The sequence below is a fragment of the Ovis aries genome, chromosome 23 (assembly GCF_016772045.2).
Source record: "Ovis aries strain OAR_USU_Benz2616 breed Rambouillet chromosome 23, ARS-UI_Ramb_v3.0, whole genome shotgun sequence".
Classification (NCBI taxonomy): Eukaryota; Metazoa; Chordata; class Mammalia; order Artiodactyla; family Bovidae; genus Ovis; species Ovis aries.
Window position 1 is genome coordinate 62,244,035 of NC_056076.1, and position 21,920 is coordinate 62,265,954.

Genomic DNA, 21,920 nt, shown 5'->3' on the forward strand with positions numbered 1-21,920 from the left:
AGAATCAGCCTTAACGTTGGATATGACGATTCCAAACGACAGAAACTCCTCATGGGAAGGGGCGCCCATCAGAAAGCACTTTCTCTGAGCAGAGGAAGATGGGGCAGGTTTGGGACTCTTTAATTCTGTGCAAATGGTTGTGTACAAGTATTTTTCGGAGAATCTCATGGGGACAGTGGGGAGTAGGGGCATACTTTCAGGCCTGGCTTTTCTTGTTCTGGCTCTGTAGAGGGTGCAGTTTTGCCTGAGAGAGGACGTGTTGCACACCGAGGATGGAGAGAAAAGCCCCATGAAGAGCGCCCCCGCGTTGCATGTGGTGCAGCTCAGCTCTCCTTTCCACTCCGGGCAGTGGCGTCAGTGGCAGCCTGGATGTCACCGGCCGGGGAGCCTGGGGGAGGTGGCCTTCACTCAAGGCGCTGACCCCGGTGACTGTCGTCCCAAACATCGTTCTTTTGCCCCAGTTTTCATGCGTCATCTCTAGTCTCTCTTACACGGCACTGGGTCACACCTTCTAACTCACCTGAGGTGGGGTGGCTTGCGGCTCCTAGCAAGCTTTTAAATGAAAACCACAGAATAACTCTTGCTTGAGCTCATTCTTGTGTTCATTTTATGGGACAGGAACTACCTGCCAGCAGATTGCTTCTGCAAGAGAGCTCAGGAGATCTCAGGATGAACGTGCCTCAGGTCAGGCAGCTTTGCTCACGGCTGGAGAGCTTCCACTGGAGTAGCTCTGTGCATGCTCCTGACTCCAGCTATCCTTCCCGTGCTGAATATGGCACCATGGACTTGAATGGGTTCAAGTTATTCTTTTGAGAAAGACAGCTTATCCTCTTGAACAGAGGTTAGGCTCGACAATGCTTCCCCATTAGCAAAGTGGAGGGAGGTTGACATGCGTGCTTCTCCAGCGTCGGGAGCCACACCTCGGGCTGGTGGCCCTCCTGAGAGCTCTGGGGTCTTTCAGAAGGATTTCCCCTAGCCGTCCTTTCCTGAGGGCCTCCCAGCGCAGCTCTGGAGCCTCTCAGAAGGATTTCCTCCTCAGAGCCGTCCTATCCGCCCGGCAGGTGGAGTTGAGTCACTAACAGCAGAAGGTGAAAGGGAGGGGCAGAACGTAAAGGCTTATATTTCCTCTCCAGAGACGCAGCTTGCATATCTCCTGCCCGACTGTCCACTTCACCACCGAAAAACAACAAGGTAAAGAGAAGTAGCTTTGCGCTTTATCATTTCAGCTGTGCTTCTTGTCAAAGGGGAACAGATAAAGGCAATAAACGACAGCATTTGAACAGAGTTGCCATGAACCAAAATGAGGGGGAAACTTACTCTTTAATGAGGGTGGTTTTTGTTCATATGTACCTTAGCTGGCCTGAATGTCACTGATAGCGTGCATTTTTAAGTCTCTGAGGCAGGAGAAACTGATTTCAGATTTCTGATTCGTTCAGCGAAACAGCACTCTGTGGATATTTTTTATAAACCCCCTAATAACGTTTATTCAGAACACAGCTGGCCACGTGCGGCTGCCAGCTCCATGTGATGAAGTCCTTCTTAGCTCCTCAGAGGACCTTAGCTTCACTGGAAATACCTTAGTAAAAACTTTCTGTGTGGGGAAGAATCCTTTTAGTTTTCTGGGTCTAAATGTCTTCTTAGGGCTTTACCATTAGTCTCTCAAGGTGAAAGTGCATTCTGTAGCCAAATGTAAAATCTCGTGGTTTATGTCTGTGTGATGGGGTGGCCACCCTGAAGTTCCTGCTGCTTCTAGGACCAACAAGCACGTTGTGAAGTTTACAAAGCCTGAAGGACAGAGCCTGAGAGTGAAGGATTAGCCCTGATTTAGGGCAGGAGAGGGGGCACTGTTGCGTGAAACGGTTAAGAATTTAGCCGGGCCCTGCTCCAGTCTGGAGCACTTGGTGTCTCAGCCACCCTGGGAGATGTGTGTCCCCCGGAGTGACGCACCCTGGCTCCGAGTCTTCTCGCAATCTCTTGGTTGTCAGCATCCCCTTCTGAGGGGCTTCCCTGGTAGCTCAGTGGCAGAGAACCCATCTGCCAATGCAGGAAACACAGGGTCCATCCCTGGGCCTGGAAGATCCCCTGGAGGAGGAAACGGCAGCCCACTCCAGCGTTCTTGTCTGGGAGAATCCCGTGGACAGAGGAGCCTGGTGGGCCACAGTCATGAGGTCACAGGTCGGACATGAGTTAGCGACTCAACAGCAACAATGCTCCCCTTTAAGGCATGTTCTCTCCTCCTGTTTCCTGAACAAAAGCCTCCCTTTCTCAACCTAGAAGAGCTGCAGCCTTGCGCATCCTTTTATTTCCCTGTCTTTCCTTTTTCCCATGACAGCTTCCGGATGACACAGCTCTACTGCTTGGGAGGGATTTTTTTTTACCCTAAAAGCAGATAGAGAGGTGCACTAAGAGAAAATGTCTGCAAGTCTTTGTCTTTGAGGTTTAATTTGAAGCCCTTCTACCACTAAGGACACTTCCAACTTGCCCTCACTGCCTGGGTGGTGTCTTCTGTGTGTGTGTGTGTCTCAGCTGTGTACGACTCTTTGTGACTCCATGGACTGTAGCTTATATCTTTGGTGGGATCCATGTGCCTTGGAGCTTCTGTGTTCCATGGGTTCCTTTATCCTGAAACTGACTGGGTAATATTAATGAGACCAGAAATTGTGAAATGTATGGAATGTCCGTGTTGCTAATACATATTGGTTCCTGGGTGACTGTGCAAGACACTGACAATTTCCAGGTAACTTTTCCCTGCTCTCAATAAATGTTAAATCTAGTGCTGAAGACTAGCCTATGCAACGTAAGAGATGCAGGTTCGATTCCTGGGTCAGGAAGATCCCCTGGAGGAGGGCATGGCAACCCACTCCAGCGTTCTTGCCTGGAGAATCCTCATGGACAGAGGAGCCTGGCAGACTACAGTCCATGGGGTCACAAAGAGTCAGACACCACTGAAGCGACCTAGCATGCGTGCACACACGCACACACACACACACACACAGAAATGCTGACATGAATAGTATGTGACAGCATGTGGAAAGAGCGTAGGCTTCAGAGAGATGGACCCATATTTACATGGTGGTAGACTGTGAATTCCCAAGACCTTACTGTCTCATCTGCAACACCAGGGTAACATGACCCATTCTGCAAGACAGAGTCTGAGTAATGTGTCTGTGGTGATTGACGCATACCTGAGCCCTGTGATCCAGCTGCTTCCTTTACAAAGAAGCTCCCACCCAGGTGGGTAAGGGAGTGTGCAGGCGGCGGTGCCCCCAGCAGTGTTTGTGATGGTGTGGGCTAGGAGGCCACTGGGTGTCTGTCCCTGAGGGGTGGACACACCAGTGCGGTGAAAGCATAAAAGCACAGCTACCCAGAAGTGGCAGCTTATGTTTTCAGAGTAACATGGATGAATCTGTTTAAAAATATTCATTTATCTGGCTACACAGGTCTCAGTTGCAGCACGTGGGATCTTTCATTTGCTACAAGCAAGCTCTTAGTTGAGGCATAAGGGGTCTAGTTCCCTGACCATATTTCAAACTTGCCTGCTGAAGGCATTGGGAGCTTGGAGTCTTAGCCACTGGACTACCAAGGAAGTCCCCACAGATGAATCTAAAAAAAATAACACTGAGTAAAAAATCAACACAAGCTCACTTTTGAAAATGAAAAAATGCATTTATAAAGAAATCAATATTATACATGAATGTGTAAATAGAAGAACATGCTTTTAAACAAATTTTGTCTCCTATAGGAATGGAGGTGAAAGGGGGCCTTTGGGTTGAAGGTAATAAGCCAAGGAGAGGATGACTTCTGCAGTCCGACGATGGCTCATGCTAAGAACGGAGAGATGTGATTGCCTCAATTTTTTGTGCTTATGAATAAAAAGCAGACACAAACACATGGAGCGTTTAATGAAAGGAAGGTGCCTGAACACAAAAAGGGCTTCCCTGGGGCTCAGTGGTAAAGAAATGGCCTACCGGTGTAGGAGGCGCAGGTCCAATCCCTGGTCCAGGAAAGTTCCCTGGAGCAGAAAATGGTAACCCACTCCAGTATTCTTGCCTGGGAAACCCCACGGAGGGAGGAGCCTGGTGGGCTCCAGTCCATGGAGTTACAAACGGTCGGACACGACTCAGCCACTGAACAACAGCAAAACCAGGGCAGTAAGTACTGATGGTGTTTTCCAAACTCTTCCTAGTGTTCCAGGAACTACTGGGCTACGGCAGCGATGCTATGGAGGCAGGTTGTTTCATAATGAAAACAAGACAAAGATTTAAGAAGCATAAACTCATATTTGCTTATAAATCAGAAACTGCATCCCAGAACCTGGCGTTAGCCAGAATGCCTTAGGAAGTGTGCCTGGCTTGGACATGCTTCATTATGGAATGTGCTTTCGTTATTGAAATGTTATTAAAGTAAGTAAACAAAGAGCTTCCAGAGATAGTTATTATCAGGCATGTTACAGAGAGCTGTACTGAAATTAACTCGTGGAACAGCATCTTGTTAAAGGCACGTACTAGTATTTTCATTAGGTAAGATCACCCAAACCTTTGAGTTATAGCTTCAAAAAACCGGGAAGAGCAGAGAAGGGTACGGTCCAGGCTCGGTGTTACGTAACTGTCAGACTCCATGAAACCAAGCTGGGTGGTCTGATGATTGGAACACGCCACATCTATTCCTTAATGATTATTTTAGGACAATGAGTTTCGATGACAGGGATGTGTGGTCATCTTTTTAACCACATAAATGTCCTGGGCCATTATTTTGAAAGTCCACGAGTGACACGCTCGATTTCAGCCTCTCTGCCTGATTAATGCTAAGCCATGCCCTCTCCTCCCTGCCCCAGTTCTGAGGCTTTGGCCCTTGGCTTTGTTTGGCTCCCAGTGTGTGCGGTGCTGTGCTAGTGAGAAGCTCTATACGCTGCCTGAATCAGCAGCCAGAGAATGCACTTCCAGAGAGCTCAGCTCGGGTGGGCATGGGTGGCAAACAAGGTAAGTTAGTAACTAAAATAAATACACACAGGTGCAGATGCAGCTCGGCCCCCTGCCCCAACAGCCTAGAGAATATAAACCTAGACTAGGATTCCGAAAGAGGGGGCAGCTGTGGTCTAGAATAGGGGTCCCCAACCTCCAGGCCTAATGCCTGGCGATCTGAGGTGGAGCTGCTGTAATAATAATCCAAATAAAGTGCACAATAAATGCGCCTGAATCATCCTGAAACCGCCCCCACCCTGACCCGTGGAAACATTGTCCTCCATGAAACCGGTCCCTGGCGTTAGCCAGAATGCCAGCTGCCAAAGAGGCTGGGAGCCGCTGGCCTAGAAGATGAGACAGGAGGATGGAGTCGTTCCAGCTCCCCGTGGGACTAATGGAAGAAACGCTGCAGGAAAGCATGCACGTGAGGTCAGTGGTCTAGTTGGTCCAGGTGGACGAGGATGTGTAAAGCAATTCCTAAAGAGAGTTGAGATGCCTCTAGCTGCAAGAAACAGAAGACTCAACTAACATGGCTTGAACAATAAGGAAAAGTTATCATCTTACAGGACAAAAAAGTCCCAAGGCGGGGGGCAGATCCAGGTGGCTCATGCATCCACTCAAAGGTGCGTCCTCAGAGACTCAGACTCTTTCCGTCTCTGACACCCTGGCCTGGTCACAAAGAGCTGCTGCACCAGCGGCCACATGAAGGCAAGACAACCCTAAAACGAAGAAGAGGGCGGTTTCCTCCTGAGAGTCTCTTATCAGCAGGAATTTTCCAGAGGTCTTGCAGCAAAGTCGGTCGTCTTACTGGCAAGGTTTGCCACGCCTTCCGATTTTTAAGATTTTATTCATTTATTTCTGCCCCCAACTTTATTGAAGGATGACTGACAAGAATAACTGTATATGTTTAACATGTAGTGATGGGTCTTCCCTGGCGGTGCTATCGGTAAAGATTCTGCCTGCCAGTGCAGGAGAGGCAGGAGATGTGAGTTCGATCCCTGGGTCGGGAAGATGCCCTGGAGGAGGGCGTGGCAACCCACTCAGTATTCTTGCCTGGAGAATCCGTGGACAGAGGAGCCTGGTGGGCCACAGCCCATAGGGCTGCAAAGAGTCAGGCATGACTGAAGTGACTTAGCACGCACGCATGCACCTCACTGTTAAACCTTTCTTTGGTGTATGACGAACAAGCTTAAGATCCATTCTCAGCAACTTCTGAGCACACAGTACAACGCTCTCACCATGCTGCACGTTAGATCTTATTCTCATAAGTAAAACTTTTTACCAGCTATGGCTTCCCTGGTGGCTCAGACGGTAAAGAATCTGCCTGCAACGCAGGAGCGGCGGGTTCGATCCCTGGATAGGGCAGATGCCCTGGAGAAGGGAATGGCAACCCAATGCAGTGTCGTTGCCCGGAGAATCCCGTGGATGGAGGAGCTACGGTCCTTGAGGTCGCAAAGGGTCAGACACGACTGAGCGACTTGATGCTTTCCTGTTCTTTTCTCACTGATGTGGGATACAGAATGCCTCAATTGGCTTAAACCAATCACGGCTTATTCTTGAGGAGTGGGAAGCCTTTTCTGAAGGACATTCTACATGAAAACTACACCTTGAAATCCATCTCTCAGCACAGAATAGGGGAATGGAAGGGAAGGACTGAACAGCAGGCAATGAACATTTTTAAAAAATGTGCTATGTGGGGAGAATTTGAAGGTGTCCGAAAGAGGGAAGACGTGCTTGCTGGAGTGATTGTGGGTGAGAGTTTCAGCGGTGGCTGTTAAAGCAGCTTGGGAAAGGGAGGGCAGGAGACCTCTGAGAAGAGAATTGAAGTCAGGAGACCGAGAGCGAGAGCTTCCAAAGCCAACATGAGCTCCAAGCAGGCAGCCTGGAGCCCTGACTCTGTGAGCCCTCGGGCTCCCTCTGATCTCTCCTCAGTGGGGTGTGCAGGGCCTCCGGGACATTTCTGCCCTTTCTCTGGCCCTCCTAGCCACCACCTTTGGCCTCCTTCGTTGCAGTCACATGATACAAATTTCTCTTTCAGGATTTTGAGTCCCTGCTCATGTTTAGCCTTCTGTCAGTAATGATCTTCCTTTATGTGTATACCTGGGTGACTTGTTTCATTCTTCAAGGGGGGTTAGGACATTGCCTCCTCCAGGAAGTCTTCCTGGGACTCTTGGGTTAGTTCTGTCCCCACTGAGCTTCCTCAGTATTCTGTGTACATCTGTGTATCATAGATATTTAGTGAATTGGTCAGGGCTGGTGCTGGAATAAAGCATAAAAAGCAAACTCCTTGCTTTAATGGAGATTGTATTCCAGTGAGCAGGTTAGGCAATAGATACGCGTATAGTCCATATACATGTTTTATTTATATAAACAAACATAGACATTGCTTATATTTACATTAAGTCATGTATATATAATGCATAAAACACAGATTTATAATACATGTGGTAAATATATTAAAAAGTGCAAGACTAGGCTGGGAGGGGGGTGCCTCCCTGGTGACTCAGTGGTAAAGAATCTGCCTGCAATGCAGGACATGTTGGTTAGATCCTTGGTTTGGGAAGATTCCCTGGAGAAGAAAATGGCAACCAACTCCAGTATTGCTGCCTGGAGAACCCCACGGACAGAAGAGCCTGGCGGGCTACCATCCATGGAGTTGCAAAGAGCCAGACATGACTGAGCAACTGAGCTGGAACAGTACAGAAGGCAGAGACTTGCACCCTGACGCGCTACTGCGTGCAGAGGCTGAGAAAGGCGCGGCTGGAGGAGCCGGTGATGGGTGAGAGAGAAGCATGGGCAGGAAGTTGAAGGAAGAAAGTGTTTGCTGGCAATGGGCCCAGAAAGTGGGGCATCCCTGAGGCCCCGAGTGCGGCTCGGCTGTCTCTGCACTCGGCGGTGCTCAGCAGGCGTTTGCGGGCTCCTTCCTGATGTGCCGCTGTCCGTAGAGAACACTCCTTTCCAGCGTCTTTTCTTTCCTCTCAACTTCTCCTCCTTTCCTCCTTTTTTCCTGCTGTCACGCGGGGCTGAGGGCTTGGTCCACCTTCAGATAGCATGACCTATTTGCTAGGATCCCCTTACTTCTGTGGAGGAGACCAGAAATAAGGGTCACCAAGGAGGTGAAATGTGCAGAGAATGCCATCCGAGTTCGCCCCACTGTCTCCCACCTTGCTTGTGCAGGAGTGAGAGGGTGGAGGCTGTGAGGACGGGAGCTGCTGGGAGGATCTCTTTTGGCTGGGCTGTGTAGCTCCAGGACTTTTCGGTACAAATTCCAGGACAAGGAGAGCCCTTAAAGCCTGGAAAACAAGAGCCAAGGGGTCCCATTCTTCGCACTTTTGCTCCAGAAAAATTAGCCGTCACTTTTAAATGTACACAAACGATAGAGAGAGAGCTTTGAAGTCCTGGTTGAAGAGAACAATAAATCTTCTCTTCATGAGAATAAAAAACTACTGTGAAGGCCCCTCCCCCATTCTAGCATTTATTAGCTCCTCGGGAAGTGTGACAACAGGCTATGAGGCAGTGGGCTCAGACGCTTACATACACAGAATGTCATAACTGAATGCTTGATATCAGCTTTGCCTCCAGGTATGCCTGAGATATTTTTTTTCCCTTCCATTCTCAGGTAGGGCTTTGCCTAAAATGGACTCCCTCAGCACAGCAAACGTTGAATTTTGTCTGGATGTGTTCAAGGAGCTGAGCTCTAACCATGCAGGAGACAATGTCTTCTTCTCCCCGCTGAGTCTTCTTTACGCTCTTAGTATGATCCTCCTGGGAGCCAGAGGGGACAGCGCAGCGCAGATGAAGAAGGTACTGGGCACAGCAGGAGTCCCGGGTGGCCTGGGGTCTTCCTCAGGATGACTTTCACCTCTATACCCAGGAAACGCTGCCGTCTTGTGAAAGAAGAACCACATGTGGACAAAGCATATTTCTTACTTCTAATAGCTGAGATAAAGCTATACCTTACGGTGCAAATAACACAATGCGTGCCACGTTCCATCTCTTTCTTGCCATCAGCGCTTTCACACATAAATGACTGAAATTTACTTTCATAGTCTATCCTTACAGTGATTTAAACATGCCAGAGAACACGTATACGGTACGATTCTTGCCCTCTACAATTTTAATTTACAATAAAATGGGTCTCTATCAGAAACGAACACAGTGTTGTAGAATAATTATATTCCAAATGAAAAAATAATGGAGTTTAAAAAAATGGCCAAATTCAGTAAAAAAAAAAAAAAAAAAGACTGTTTAAAAGTTATCTAGTTTTTTACAGTGCTCATTTATGCATCTGAAGCCCTGTGTGTTAGGGGTAGGAATTGTTATCCCCATTTTACAGATGGGGAAACAGAGGCTGAACTGAGACTAGGAGAGAACGGGCAACACAGCTGATATGCAGCGGGTTCCCGCCGTCCATGCGCACATACGCATTCACACGTCTCTATACGTGTGTGTGTGTATACGGCTTCCCAGGCAGCCCTAAGGGCAAAGATCGCCTGCGAAGGCAGGAGACGCAAGAGACGCAGACTTGGTCCCTGGGTGGGGAAGATTCCCCTGGAGGAGGAAATGGCAATCCACTCCAGTATTCCTGCCTGGGAAATTCCACGGACAGAGGAGCATTTTTTTTTTTTTTCTGTGAGAAGTCTGGAAGGATACCACTTAACAACTCCCAGGTTATTTGCACATCTTATTATTGCTTGTCCTTTATTCCATATTTTGATGCACTTTTAGCATTTTCTGACATTTAAATAAATAATTTACTGGGAAAACATGCAGCATTTGCGCAGCCCCAGAGGAGCTGTCAGTGCCTGCCTGGAGACAGTGGCGGAGGGGCTGAGGAGTCTGTGAGCCAGAGCTCAGGGCCTGGGGCCAGACAGGCAATGCGGGTTGGGCCAAGTGGATTAACCTCATGAACTCAGTTTCCCTAGCAGAAAATGAGGATAATAGTGTCTACTCTAAAAGTTATTGGGAGGATTAAGTAAGATATGCAAAAACATTAGTTCTTACTAGGTCTTTATCTGAAGTGGAAAAACTTGTAACTGTTAGCCTCTATAGACTGTACGTTGCTTCTGATGCCAATCTATCTCATTTTTTTCTAGGTACTTCACTTTAATCATATTGTAGAATCATCAGGACCAGAGTTCAAGGACTTGGCTAAGGTATGATAATATCTCTGCTGAGCTGTCAAATGCTCTTTGATAAAAGAGCACCAAGAAATAATGCAGTCCAGGCGCTGAGTGGCAGAGCGCTTTTCTGATTCATAAGCGCGCGAGGGATGGACCCTCGGTTTCCTCCTTTAATCCTCCTGAGGGTGACTGGCCGATAGGATTAGCGCTATGATAGTGACAACCACAGTGAAGCCCCCAGATTTTTATCACCCGCGTTTGTCGTCCTCGTTCAGCTTGCTGTTCTCTTATGGACTGTGCCCCACGGTGAGTCCGCCAGGCTCTTCTACGTAGGGTCAGGTCTTCAGGCCAATGAGGGGACTGAGACAGGACCCGATGCTTTACCTTTTAATTCTATAGCAGGAAAACAGGGCCTGATGTCACCCAACCGCGTGCTCCAGGGCTGCGGTCTCTGTTCTTTCTAAGAAAAGGGTATCTTTTGACGTCAAAATCAAATAGAACTGCCACGTATATGCTTGACTGTGATGCCTAGAGCCATAGAGTGCTTGCCTCATGGACCCTTATTGTTAGGAGATTAGAACCCATAGTTTGGGAACATTCACTTTGGGCAATATAGGCATGAACCCTACAGTTTCCATGAATTCAGATTCATCAAAGCCACGGGGAGAGGGGAGGAGGGGTGAGATGTATGGAGAGAGTAACATGGAAACTTACATGACCATATCAAAATGGATAGCCAATGGGAATTTGCTGAATGTCCCAGGGAACTCAAACAGGGACTCTGTACTAACCCAGAGGGCGGGATGCGGAGGGAAGCAGAGGGAGGTTCAGGAGGAAGGGGATATATGTGTACCTGTGGCAGATTCATGCTGAGGTCTGACAGAAAACAGCAAATTCAGTAAAGCAACTATCCTTCAATTAAAAAAGAAATAAATTTTAAAAAAGCCACATGCTTAAATGAATTTCTTCTGTGATGGACAGATGGGTGTGTCAGGTCAGTTCAATAAAGAGCTCAGTATTTGATTAAATGATCACATAGAAAATGAAGACATTGAAAGGAGCATGACCGATAGAGAAGGAGAATGATTCTTTAGGTTCAAAGGCAACAGTCAAACTCGGATCGTCGCTCTGAGAAGCCCCACTAGGATCTCGTCATTAGAATGTCTGGTTTTGGATTAAACCTCGAGAGCCGACAAGCCCCTGTGTGTTTGCGGTAGTTTACAATTCTGCACGCGGTCTGCAGCCCAAGTCCCAGAGTGCCGAGGTCACTGCGGGAGAGGAAGTCTGGAGGAGGAGAAGGCTTTCGGCTTGCCAGCTCCTGCTTTGCTCATGTTCACAGCCCTTCTATTCAGAGGCAGATGTCTTGCTGTCTGGTTATTGTTTCACATTATTTATACTCTCTAACGGCAAGAAATCAGCAATTTAATGCTCCATTCTTTATTTACTGGTGCTTCAGTGCAACCGAGCTGGAAGGATCCACTCAGAGTTGGGAGCCCTTTTCTCCCAGATCAATCGGCCAGACTCTAACTACACCCTCAGCATCGCCAACAGACTCTACGGGACAAAGGCGATGGCATTCCATGAGGTGAGTCCCTTTGGAACAGAGGTCAACAGCTTTCTTGGCACCCTCTGAATTTCACATTATAAAATAAAATGAAGGGTAAGAAGGGTCACACGATGTTCATCTTCAAGAGATTACATTTGAGTGGAGATAGAGCCTCAGTGAAATGGTTTTTACCAAACTCCTATTTAAGGTTGTGAAATGTCACGTAACTTCTGGCAAATAGCCGATGTTGTCCCAGAGTAAGGTGAAGGATGAAGCACAAAACAAATTTGGTAATAATTATCCCTTATGAACCAGAAAGAAAACAAAACGTATGTCTCATCTCTTTTTCAAAGGTCCCTAATGGCAGAATGTTGAGAGTTGATGGAAAGCACACTGAGCTGGGAGCCAAGAGAGCTGTTCCCACTGAGGCGTGACTTTGGACAAATCTCTTTCACCTGTAAAATGAGAGGGTTAGACTACGCTCTTTCCAGTTCCCAAATTCTAACACTAGGGAGGCCACTTTCCAATGGCATTAGCATATACAGCTTTACTGAGTGTTTATTACGTGCTGGTCATTCTACTTAGTCTCATCTATTCCTTACACGGTCCTGTAAGATGTAGTTAGAAAATTGTTATCAATTCTACAATCATGAAGCAGATTCTACAAAGGCCACAGACATAAAGTGACAAAGCCTAGATTTGAACCCTATCTAAACTCATCTTCCTGTATATTAAATGCTACATTATCCTGCAGCGAGTGAGGTGAAATCCTAAATTCAGTGACACAGCTTTGGTTTGACCAGTGTGACTTAGATGTCAATCAACCCTGAATATTCACTGGAAGGAGTGAAGCTGAAGCTCCAATACGTTGGCCACCTGATGAGAGGAGCTGACTCATTTGAAAAGACCCTGATGCTGGGAAAGATCGAAGGCGTGAGGGGAAGAGGAAGACAGAGGATGAGATGGTTGGATGGCATCACTGACTCAATGGGCATGAGTTTGGGTAAACTCTGGAGATGGTGAGCGACAGGGAAGCCTGCTGTGCTGCAGTCCATGGGGCTCACAAAGAGCTGGACATGACTGAGCGACTGGGCAAGGAAACCTAAATGTCAGCTGGGTGAAGCGAGATGCAGCCTTGAATTCCTAATGTTCTTCCCTAGCCTGGGTTGCAGGCTACATCTTATACTCAACAAGATTTGGATTATCAGAGTTTTTGCAACTTAGTGTGGCCCATCTTGGTATCATAGATATTTCGGAGGTATTTTCTTCTATAGCCCTAGAAGCGTAAAGAGAGCGTTTACGGAGAGGACCTGAAGTAAGGGGATTAAAACTGTGGGCCCCTCTCTCATTATTTTCTCTCCCTCAAAGCTGTCGTGATCTGGGCGTAATTGTAAATAGATGTTGACTTGAGACAATGATGATTACATCTGACATGAGACGCTGACTTGAGAAGCTCCCCATTAGTTTCATTAGATTGTCTTGGTCTGTGTCAGAAGATACTGATACCCCAGGATTCTGTCTGGAAAAACTCCCACTGCTGTGAGCTGTCATGGGCTGTGAGCAGTCACGTAAGCATGTTCCAGCTGCAGCTGGATGCAGCTCAGGGCAAGAACTGGGTCAAGGGCCAGATTTTACTCTCAGCTAAGCTTTCCCTGGATTCAGGCACAAAAAAATCCAGTTAAGCAGTAACTTTCCTTATACTATTTTTTTGGTGTTATGCAACTATCCTTTCTTTTGCAGCAATACTCACACTGTTCTGAGAAACTGTATCAAGCCAGGCTGCAAACTGTTGATTTTGAACGGTCTGCAGAAGAAACAAGGAAAACCATCAATGCTTGGGTTGAAAGTAAAACTGATGGTGAGGATAAGTCAACCACATGCCTCCAAACTTTATTTGAGCTGTGTTGGTAAACTTGCTGAGTTAACGTTAAGGAGGAAGCTAGATGCGTTTGTTTGTATTAGCGTTCTGGCCTCAGTTTGGGGCTCTGTGCCTAGAATAATGCCTGGCACGTAAAGGTTTTGTAAAGCTTTTGAGCATAGACTGATCAGTGCTGTCTGTCATCACGGACCCACATGCTGTGTATGTTTAGACTGTTACCAATATTTTGTCATTAATTTGTGTATTTATTTATTTATCTATTCATTTGTGTATATACACACACATGTATATATATAGTCAAATGATGTTCATCATTGTTGTTACATGCTAGGTATTATGTTTGGTCCAAAAGTTCAATAGAAATGAAAGCTCTCATCAGGCTTAGAGTCTGATATTTCATATACCTTTGTTTCATATTGTATGATAGATTATATTCCAAAAAAATGCTATAAATTGCAACACTCCAAAATGCTCCAAGAGGGCTTGGTGTTCCATCTTGATCAATATATTTACAGCAAGAAGTTCTTGGTATAGTTTTATAAATCCTGATTTTTCAGATACATTTTTATTTCAAATGTTGGCTTATATGCTTGTGATACACTAAGCTTAGCATACGGAAAGGTCCAGTGGATCTTTGGAATATGTAACATATTTGCAATTGGTGAGGTACTGGTAACTATAAAGCCTGATAGATATTAGAAGTAAGACACAGGAAATGATTCCGTGGTGGCTCAGATGGTAAAGAATCTGCCTGCAATGCAGGGGACTCAAGTTTGATCCCTGGGTCAGAAAAATCCCGTGGACAGAGGAGCCTGGCGGGCTACAGTGCAGGGGCCACAAAGACTGGGGCACAACTGAGCAACTGGCACACTGTAGGGATGATTCTAGAATTTTGCAAAAAGCAGTTCTGTATAAGAAACATATGACTAGCTACAAGACTGGTTGATTCATAGCTAACATACTTGGTATTCCTTGAATGCCAGCTTCTGATTAGAGGTAACAAAGCATTCAATATTCTTTGAAATAAACTTCGTTTGACAAGAGCATGTGTTATGGCCTCAGATGAGGGAAGGCTTCTGGCATCTCAAATCTGTAATTAGCCTTAACAAAGGCTCCAAATTTCTTGTAACTCTTCAACTCTCTACTAAGTTCAAATCCAAATATATTATTTATTCTTTTTGTTTCATACAAGGGAAAGTCACTAACCTCTTTGGAAAAGGCACAATTGAGCCCTCCTGCGTCATGGTCCTGGTGAATGCCATCTATTTCAAAGGACAATGGCAGAGTAAATTCCGGGAACGAGAAACGTTTAGAGCCCCTTTTCAGTTAAGTGAGGTGAGCATTTTATTTTCAGGTGGATGATCAATTTCGGAGAATGCCATATCCATTAAAGATAATTTAGAAAGTTTCAGTGGAAATACTGGTTCTAGGCCTTGTGTTTCCTCGAATTTTGTTTTTGTTGCCCCTATGAAGTGATGGTAACCTTTCTCACAGGGCGCCTAACAGGGTGATCAGGAATAGAAGGAAGTCCATCCTTTTCTTACTGTTCTTCTGGGTCTACATTCTTCCCAGACATGCTTTCTCTAGCAAATAGTTTCTCTAGAAACACAGCAAAGTTAGTTGAACTATTTTTCTCCCAGAAAGTCTCTAATCAGATCCCAAAAAAGGAGATGATCCTATAATCTCACTTTCCCACATAAATCACTTTATCTAGAGACCTTGCCTTTGTTTTGGGGAAACATATATGTTATCATTTTTATTAGTATGTATATTATCTGAACACAGACATTTTAAAATTAAAAAAACTTATAACCTTTGCAAAGCAATGTAATACAGGGTGCGTTTTGTCATTTCTGTTTCACCCATGCCTTTCTGGTGCTAATACAGTTACCCTTTGAAAGGAAAATCAGTATGCGCACCTGTACACACACAGATGTAACTGTACCATCTAATTACAACCTTTTGTTTTAAAAACATAGGGTAAAAGTGTAACTGTGGAGATGATGTATCAGACTGGGAAGTTTAAACTGGCCCTCATCGAGGAACCACAGATGCAGGTTTTGGAGCTGCCCTATGTCAACAACACACTCGGCATGATCATTCTGCTTCCAGTGGGCACGGCTGACTTAGACCAGGTGAGGGTATGAGAATGCTAGTGTGCAGTGAGAACACGGGTGTGTGTGCGCACACAAACACACGCACGCACACACACACACACAGACACACACAGACGCACACACACACACACGTGCACACACACGCACACACAGACACACACACGCACACACACGTGCACACAGACACAGACACACACGCACACACACAGACAGACACACGCACACACACATGCATGCGCGCACACACGGACACACACGGACACACATGTGCACACACATGCACGCACACACAGACACGCGCACACACAGACACACACACGCGCACACACACGCACACAGACACACATGCGCACACAGGCACACACAGACACACACAGAGACACACACGCACACACACACAAACAGACACACACACGCACACACAGACACACACACATGCACACACACGCACACACAGACACACACACACGATGTATATTTCATGACCATATAGTGCTGCCAGTCACGAATTCTATCAGGTTCAGCAGTTCTGCCCAGGTGCTGTGAGAGCAAAGCGTGGACATCCCGAAGCCCCTGACTTCAGGGTGATGTGTTCAGGGAGAGCAATCTGTTCTTACATTAAAAAAAGGGCATCTGGAGGCAGAAGTACCTGTGGTACCAGTACACACACACACAGATGCACACATACACACACAGACACGCACACAGACACACACGCACACACTGGTCATTGGGCATTTGGGAAACCCCTTTCTATAGCGGGCTTCCCTTGTGGCTCAGGCAGTAAAGAATCCGCCTGCAATGTGGGAGACCTGGGTTCGATCCCTAGGCTGGGAAAGCAGGGAAGTCTTCTGGACGTCCCTGGGTTGGGGTGTGTGCTCTGGAGCTCTAGGAAGAGCAGCACAGCCCCGGCTGTGAGAACGCGTGTGGCAGAGGTGCGGTCACTGCATGGGAGCTCAATCCTCTGGAGGTCTGCGGGCACAGAGCACTTGGAAGCAGCTTAGAAGTGATCTTTTTTACCTTTGGGCTGTGCTGTGAAGTGTACGGGTTTGGAAGGGTGGGGTTTTAAGCACTGGACTGCCAGGGACATCCCAGAAGTGGTTTTTATTGAATTGTGATTCTTTTATTTAATTGTTCATTTATTCATACACCAAACATTGAGTGTCTACAGCATGCTAAAAATTCTGCTGTGTTCTGGAAACACAGACAAATCTGAGGTTACAACACAGAGTTGAATGTGTAAGGAGCGCTGTGATAGACCCTGCAGAAAGCCACGTGGAAGCGCAGAGTCCAAAGCTGAGTGAGGAAATCAGGAAGGTATCTATAGAGTCACCGCGATGCCAGCCTCTCCGGATAAGGAGGAGATGAAGGAACAAGGGCAGTACCTGCTGCTCAGCCAGAGGAAAGGACACGTGCCAGGGCCTTAGAAGTATGCGGTAGCGAGGTGGGTCTGACATGAAGTCATGGTAACTCGGATCAGGGCAGAAAAGTACAGGGGAAGAGAGGCTTAGGAATGAAAACTGCCTTTATTTTAGGTCTGATTTTATACTGTCAGGATGGGGAAAAAAGTACAAAAAATTTTCAACTCTTGTAATAGATTGATGCGGTTTAACATACTGGTTTGGAGCTGCAGGGAGGTCTGAACAGAGAGTTTCAAATGACCAAGGGTAGAGTTTGAAGGGCTTCAGAAACTCTTGAAACTGGATGTAGGGTGAGAGGTCTGAGTTGTGAGACTGCTTGGGGGGAAATCGGAGCATAGACCCAGGAACTGCATTGCTGGGTGAAAGCAGAGTACATCTGGGGTTCAGAAGCTTCTGGCACAATGAGGGCAGGACCTGGGGTTAGAGCGGTGAAACCAGCTCATAAAGGAGACGTGACTCACGTTTCAGGTGTGCGCGCCCAGAAGAGATGGTTGAATTCATCCAGGAAATGGGGCACAAGGACTTCACGGCAATAGAGGGAGTTTAAGAGATGCCTAGCTGCTGAGGAAATGAGGCAGAAGAAGTGTGTAGGACACACATAGACAAGTTTGGTTATGAAGCATTAGTGAGAGGCAGACAAGGGAAGAGGGGAGGTGTGGCCGCACGTGGGGTTTTTGTTTTTTTCAGACAGGGCTTGAGCACATTTTAAAGGTAGGGAAGAAGCTGATGCTGAATTGTTGACGCCGAGAGTTAGGGAGCAAGCAGCGTGTAACGTGCAGGGCCTGTGTCCAGCTCTCGCGGCCCCACCCATGTCTTGTCTCTTAGGTAGAGAAGCAGCTGAACTCGAAGGCCTTTCAGGAATGGACCAGCCCGTCCAACATGGTGCAGAGAGACGTGGAAGTGCATCTCCCGAGGTTCAAGCTGGAGATCAAGTACGAGCTCAGCTCCCTGTTGGAGTCCCTCGGGATGACAGGCATCTTCAGCCAGGTCAGGGCAGACCTTTCTGGAATATCCCCAGTCAAGGGCCTCTTTGTATCAAAGGTCATCCACAAGTCCTATGTGGAGGTCAACGAGGAGGGCACGGAGGCAGCCGCGGCCACTGGCGATGTCCTGGTACTAAAAAGACTTCCCATCCGAGCTCAGTTCGTGGCAAACCACCCCTTCCTGTTCTTCATCAAGCACTTTCACACCAACACAATTCTCTTCTGTGGCAAGCTGGCCTCTCCCTGAGCAGAGTGGGTGGAGCAAGGCTCAGGGTCACAGAGGACGTGCAGTGTCCAACCTCGACTAAAAGCGGGTCATCCCTCACCGTCCTCCCTGCCTCAGTTTGCTCCTCTGAAAAATGGGTCTAGGACATCTCCTAGCTTATCCCATGAGTTGGTGAAGCCTCAGACGAGGGTCATCACAGAAGAAGCTATAGCTACACACAAGCCTCTGTCTCTCATCTTTGGGGCCTCGTTCAAGTGCTGTCCGGGTGATATGATCCAGCCAGCGGGACATAGTTTAGAAGATTAGATTTTCTCGACTTGTCTGTGTCACTGGGCTCTTGGCTAAGTGGTCACTTTACCTTCGGAAGACCGATGTAAGGGCTTCAACTTTGGCTGGGTCCTAAAATCTGTTATTTTTCTTGTATGTGTAAATATAACATCATGATTCTGTATTGACTATAATAAATTCATGAAACGCCTTAAACTCTTGGAGGATTGTTAGCACTCTGCAGCGACTCAACACATGTGAGAAAAGACTGGGTAAGTGGAAGCCTGATTCAGCGCACAGTTTAGTAGAATCTTTGGCTAAATCTTTTCAGGCTCTAAGTTGAATCAGAGCCTCCCTTCTTCCCCTCCCTCCCTCCCTCCCTCCTTCTCTTTCTCAATAGCGTTTAGTTGCTTAGTCACTAATTCGTGTCCAACTCTTTTGCTACTCACGGACTGTAGCCCTCTGGGCTCCTCTGCCCATGGGATTTTCCAGGCAAGAATGCTGGAGTGGGCCGCCGTTTCCTTCTCTAGGGGTTCTTCCCCACCCAGGGATCGAACCGGTGTCTTATGCATCGGCAGGTGGATTCTTTACTGCTAAGCCACCAGGAAGCCCTCAATATTCACAATAATGCAATAAGTAAAATTCACAACAGAAAAAACCAGACATCAATCAGAATATTCCATTAGAAAAATTTCTCAGGGACTTCCCTAGTAGTCCAGTGGTTAAGATTCAGAGCTTCCACTGTAGGGGGCATAGGGTTTGATCCCTGGTCAGGAAACTAAGACCCGGCATGCTATTAGACATAGCCAAAAAACAAAATAAGACCAATTTTTTGAAAAAGAAACCCTCCTTAATTTCTGTGTGTGATAACGTGAAGTGATGACCAGATAGCAGCGTCCATAATGTGCTCACTGCCTTCTCAGTGTCATCTTGACGAATGCTTCCTTCCAGAACTCTCTCAGAGGGCTGAACACAGAAGAGTCCCTCAGATCCCCCTTCTCTTATGCTGTCTTAGAGCAGTCAGTCCAAGACCCCCATTGATTCCCTCCTGCACTGACGGGCCACATCTTACTATTGCCAGTGGTGGCGGACAGGGATGGGCTCCAACTTCCCTACTGGGGCCTGAGGGATGTGCGTATGCTCAGTCATGTCTGGCTCTCTGTGACACCCTGTACAGCAGCCACCAGGCTCCTCCGTCCACGGGATTTTCAGACAAGAATACTGGAGTGGATTGACATTTCCTTCTCCAGGAACTTCCAGACTCAGGGATTGAACCCGGGCTTCCTGTGCTGTGGGCAATCTCCTGCATTATAGGGGGTTCTTTAATGACTGAGCCACCGGGGACGCCCTTATTTAATAATAGAATATAAAGTAGCAAGCGAGCAGTGATTTCCAGAGAGTATGAGACGGAAGGATACCTCCTTAAAGCACCACGTGGCGTTGCCTGTCGGCACTGGAGGGGCTGCGCGTGATCTTGGGCCCTTTACCGAGTGCGCCTGTCACATGGCACAAAGCCAAGAAGCCGCCTCGGCCCAGCTCACGGATGACCCAGCATTTTCAACTGCAGAACTGTGAGAACCATGGCGCAACTATGATGGGTGTGAAAAAATACGTTGTTTCTTGGCATCTACTTTTCACCTTAAACATCTAGGAAAGACAGCGGCGGCCATCTGTCTGGTGGATGCTGAGTCCTTCTCACGGCCCCCAGTGTGTGCTGTACAGGAGCTCAGAGGAGCTGCGGGACCAGGCATGGGGGTGGGGGGTGACTGAGGCCGAGATGTAGGACCTCCCTCCCTGACAGAGGCTCAGAGTGAGTGTCCAGTCACAGCCTCCATTCCAGAACCTCAGAGTCCCCTGAAGGGGTGGGAATTGAGCTGACGGTCACCAATTGAGAGGGCTGCAAAAGCACCAATGGGCCCTGGGCAGAGACATAGGACTTGGAGAGACAGTGACTAAACCAGTCTCTGGGCGCGGAGGAGGGGGTCACACTCTTGAGACTTTGCTGTGCGAAGCCAGGAGCTCCTCGAGCACCCAGTGCTGGGTGTGGAGAACATAGCTGCGTTCACTCTCTCACAGAGCTATTTTTTTTTAAACCTGAGCATAGTTGCTTTATAGTGTCGTGTTCGTTTCTACTGTACAGCAAAGTGAACCAGCCATTGAGGTTTTTTCAGTCACCAACTTGTGTCCAGCTCTCTGAGACCCCATGGACTGCAGCACGCCAGGCCTCCCTGTCCATCACCAACTCCCAGAGCTTGTTCAAACCCATGTCCATCGAGCCGGTGATGCCACCCAACCATCTCATCCTCTCTCATCCCCTTCTCCTCCCGCCTTCAATCTTCCCCAGCACCAACCTACATATGCATATATCCCCTCTTCCTTGGATTTCTTTCCCATTTAGGTCACTACAGAACAGTGAGCAGAGTTCCCTGAGCTATTCGGTAGGTTCTCACTAGTTACCTATTCATGCCTTGTATCAATAACGTATTTGTGTCAACCCCGATCTCCTTTCCTCCCCACCCCTCTTCCTTCCGTGGTGTCCACACGTTTGTTCTCTCTGATTGTGTCTCTATTTCTGCTTTGCCAATAAATTTATCTATACCATTTTTCTAGATTCCACATATATGCATTGATACATGATATTTGTTTTCAGAGTTAATGTTAAATGTCAGTTATATCCCAGCAAAAAATGGGCAAAGGGCTTAAATACGCATTTCTCCAGAGAAGGCATGCGCGCAGCCAACAGGTCCGCAAGCACGGGTGCAGCATTGCCGATCATCAGGGGCACGCAGATCAGAATCACGCTGTCACCTCACACCTGTTGGAATGGCCGTCATCAAAAAGAGACAGAAGTTCAAGAGGCAAAAGCTTAAATAAAAGGGAGCTCTTGATCACCATGGGTGGGAGGTTGATTCACCCATTATTGACAATAGTACGTTCCTCAAAAACATTGAGAGTAGAACCACCATATGACCCAGCAATCCCACTCTGGGTACGTATCCAGAGGGAATGAGTGGCTCTCTGCACACCTGTGTTCACTGCGGCATCTGTTGCAACAGCCCAGATGCGGAAGCGGCCTGTGTCCCCGCGTCAAGCTCTGAAACCATTCTGTGCGACGCCGGACTGGAGGACGCCGCCGCTATACATTCGGCCAGGTGTGGAGGATGCGAAATACGGAGTGAACGCGAGGTAAACTATGGAATTTAGTTAAGAATAATGTGGTTAAGTAAGCAGATTAATTACTGACAGTAACTGAAACAATGCAGGCTTACGGTCTGTGGCCCGTGTGTCTTGCTAATGGCGGGGCTGACAGCTGAGGACACTGTGGGGAGGGGAGGGGAGCATGTGAAGCTCTGCGTTCTCTCGGCTCAATTTTTCCAAAAATCCGAAATGATTCCAA

General features: G+C 47.4%; 1 protein-coding gene across 1 annotated transcript; it reads left to right on the plus strand.

Moving 5' to 3' along the window:
* Positions 1–1,118: 1,118 nt before the first annotated feature.
* On the plus strand, positions 1,119–18,776 carry LOC101104363 (serpin B11). Its single transcript, XM_027960789.3, has 8 exons — positions 1,119–1,191; positions 8,581–8,765; positions 10,058–10,117; positions 11,541–11,669; positions 13,371–13,488; positions 14,702–14,844; positions 15,489–15,644; positions 17,873–18,776. Exons 2-8 carry the CDS (start codon positions 8,598–8,600, stop codon positions 18,275–18,277), a joined length of 1,179 nt encoding a protein of 392 aa, XP_027816590.2. The 5' UTR covers positions 1,119–1,191; positions 8,581–8,597; the 3' UTR covers positions 18,278–18,776.
* The last annotated feature ends 3,144 nt before the right edge of the window (positions 18,777–21,920 follow it).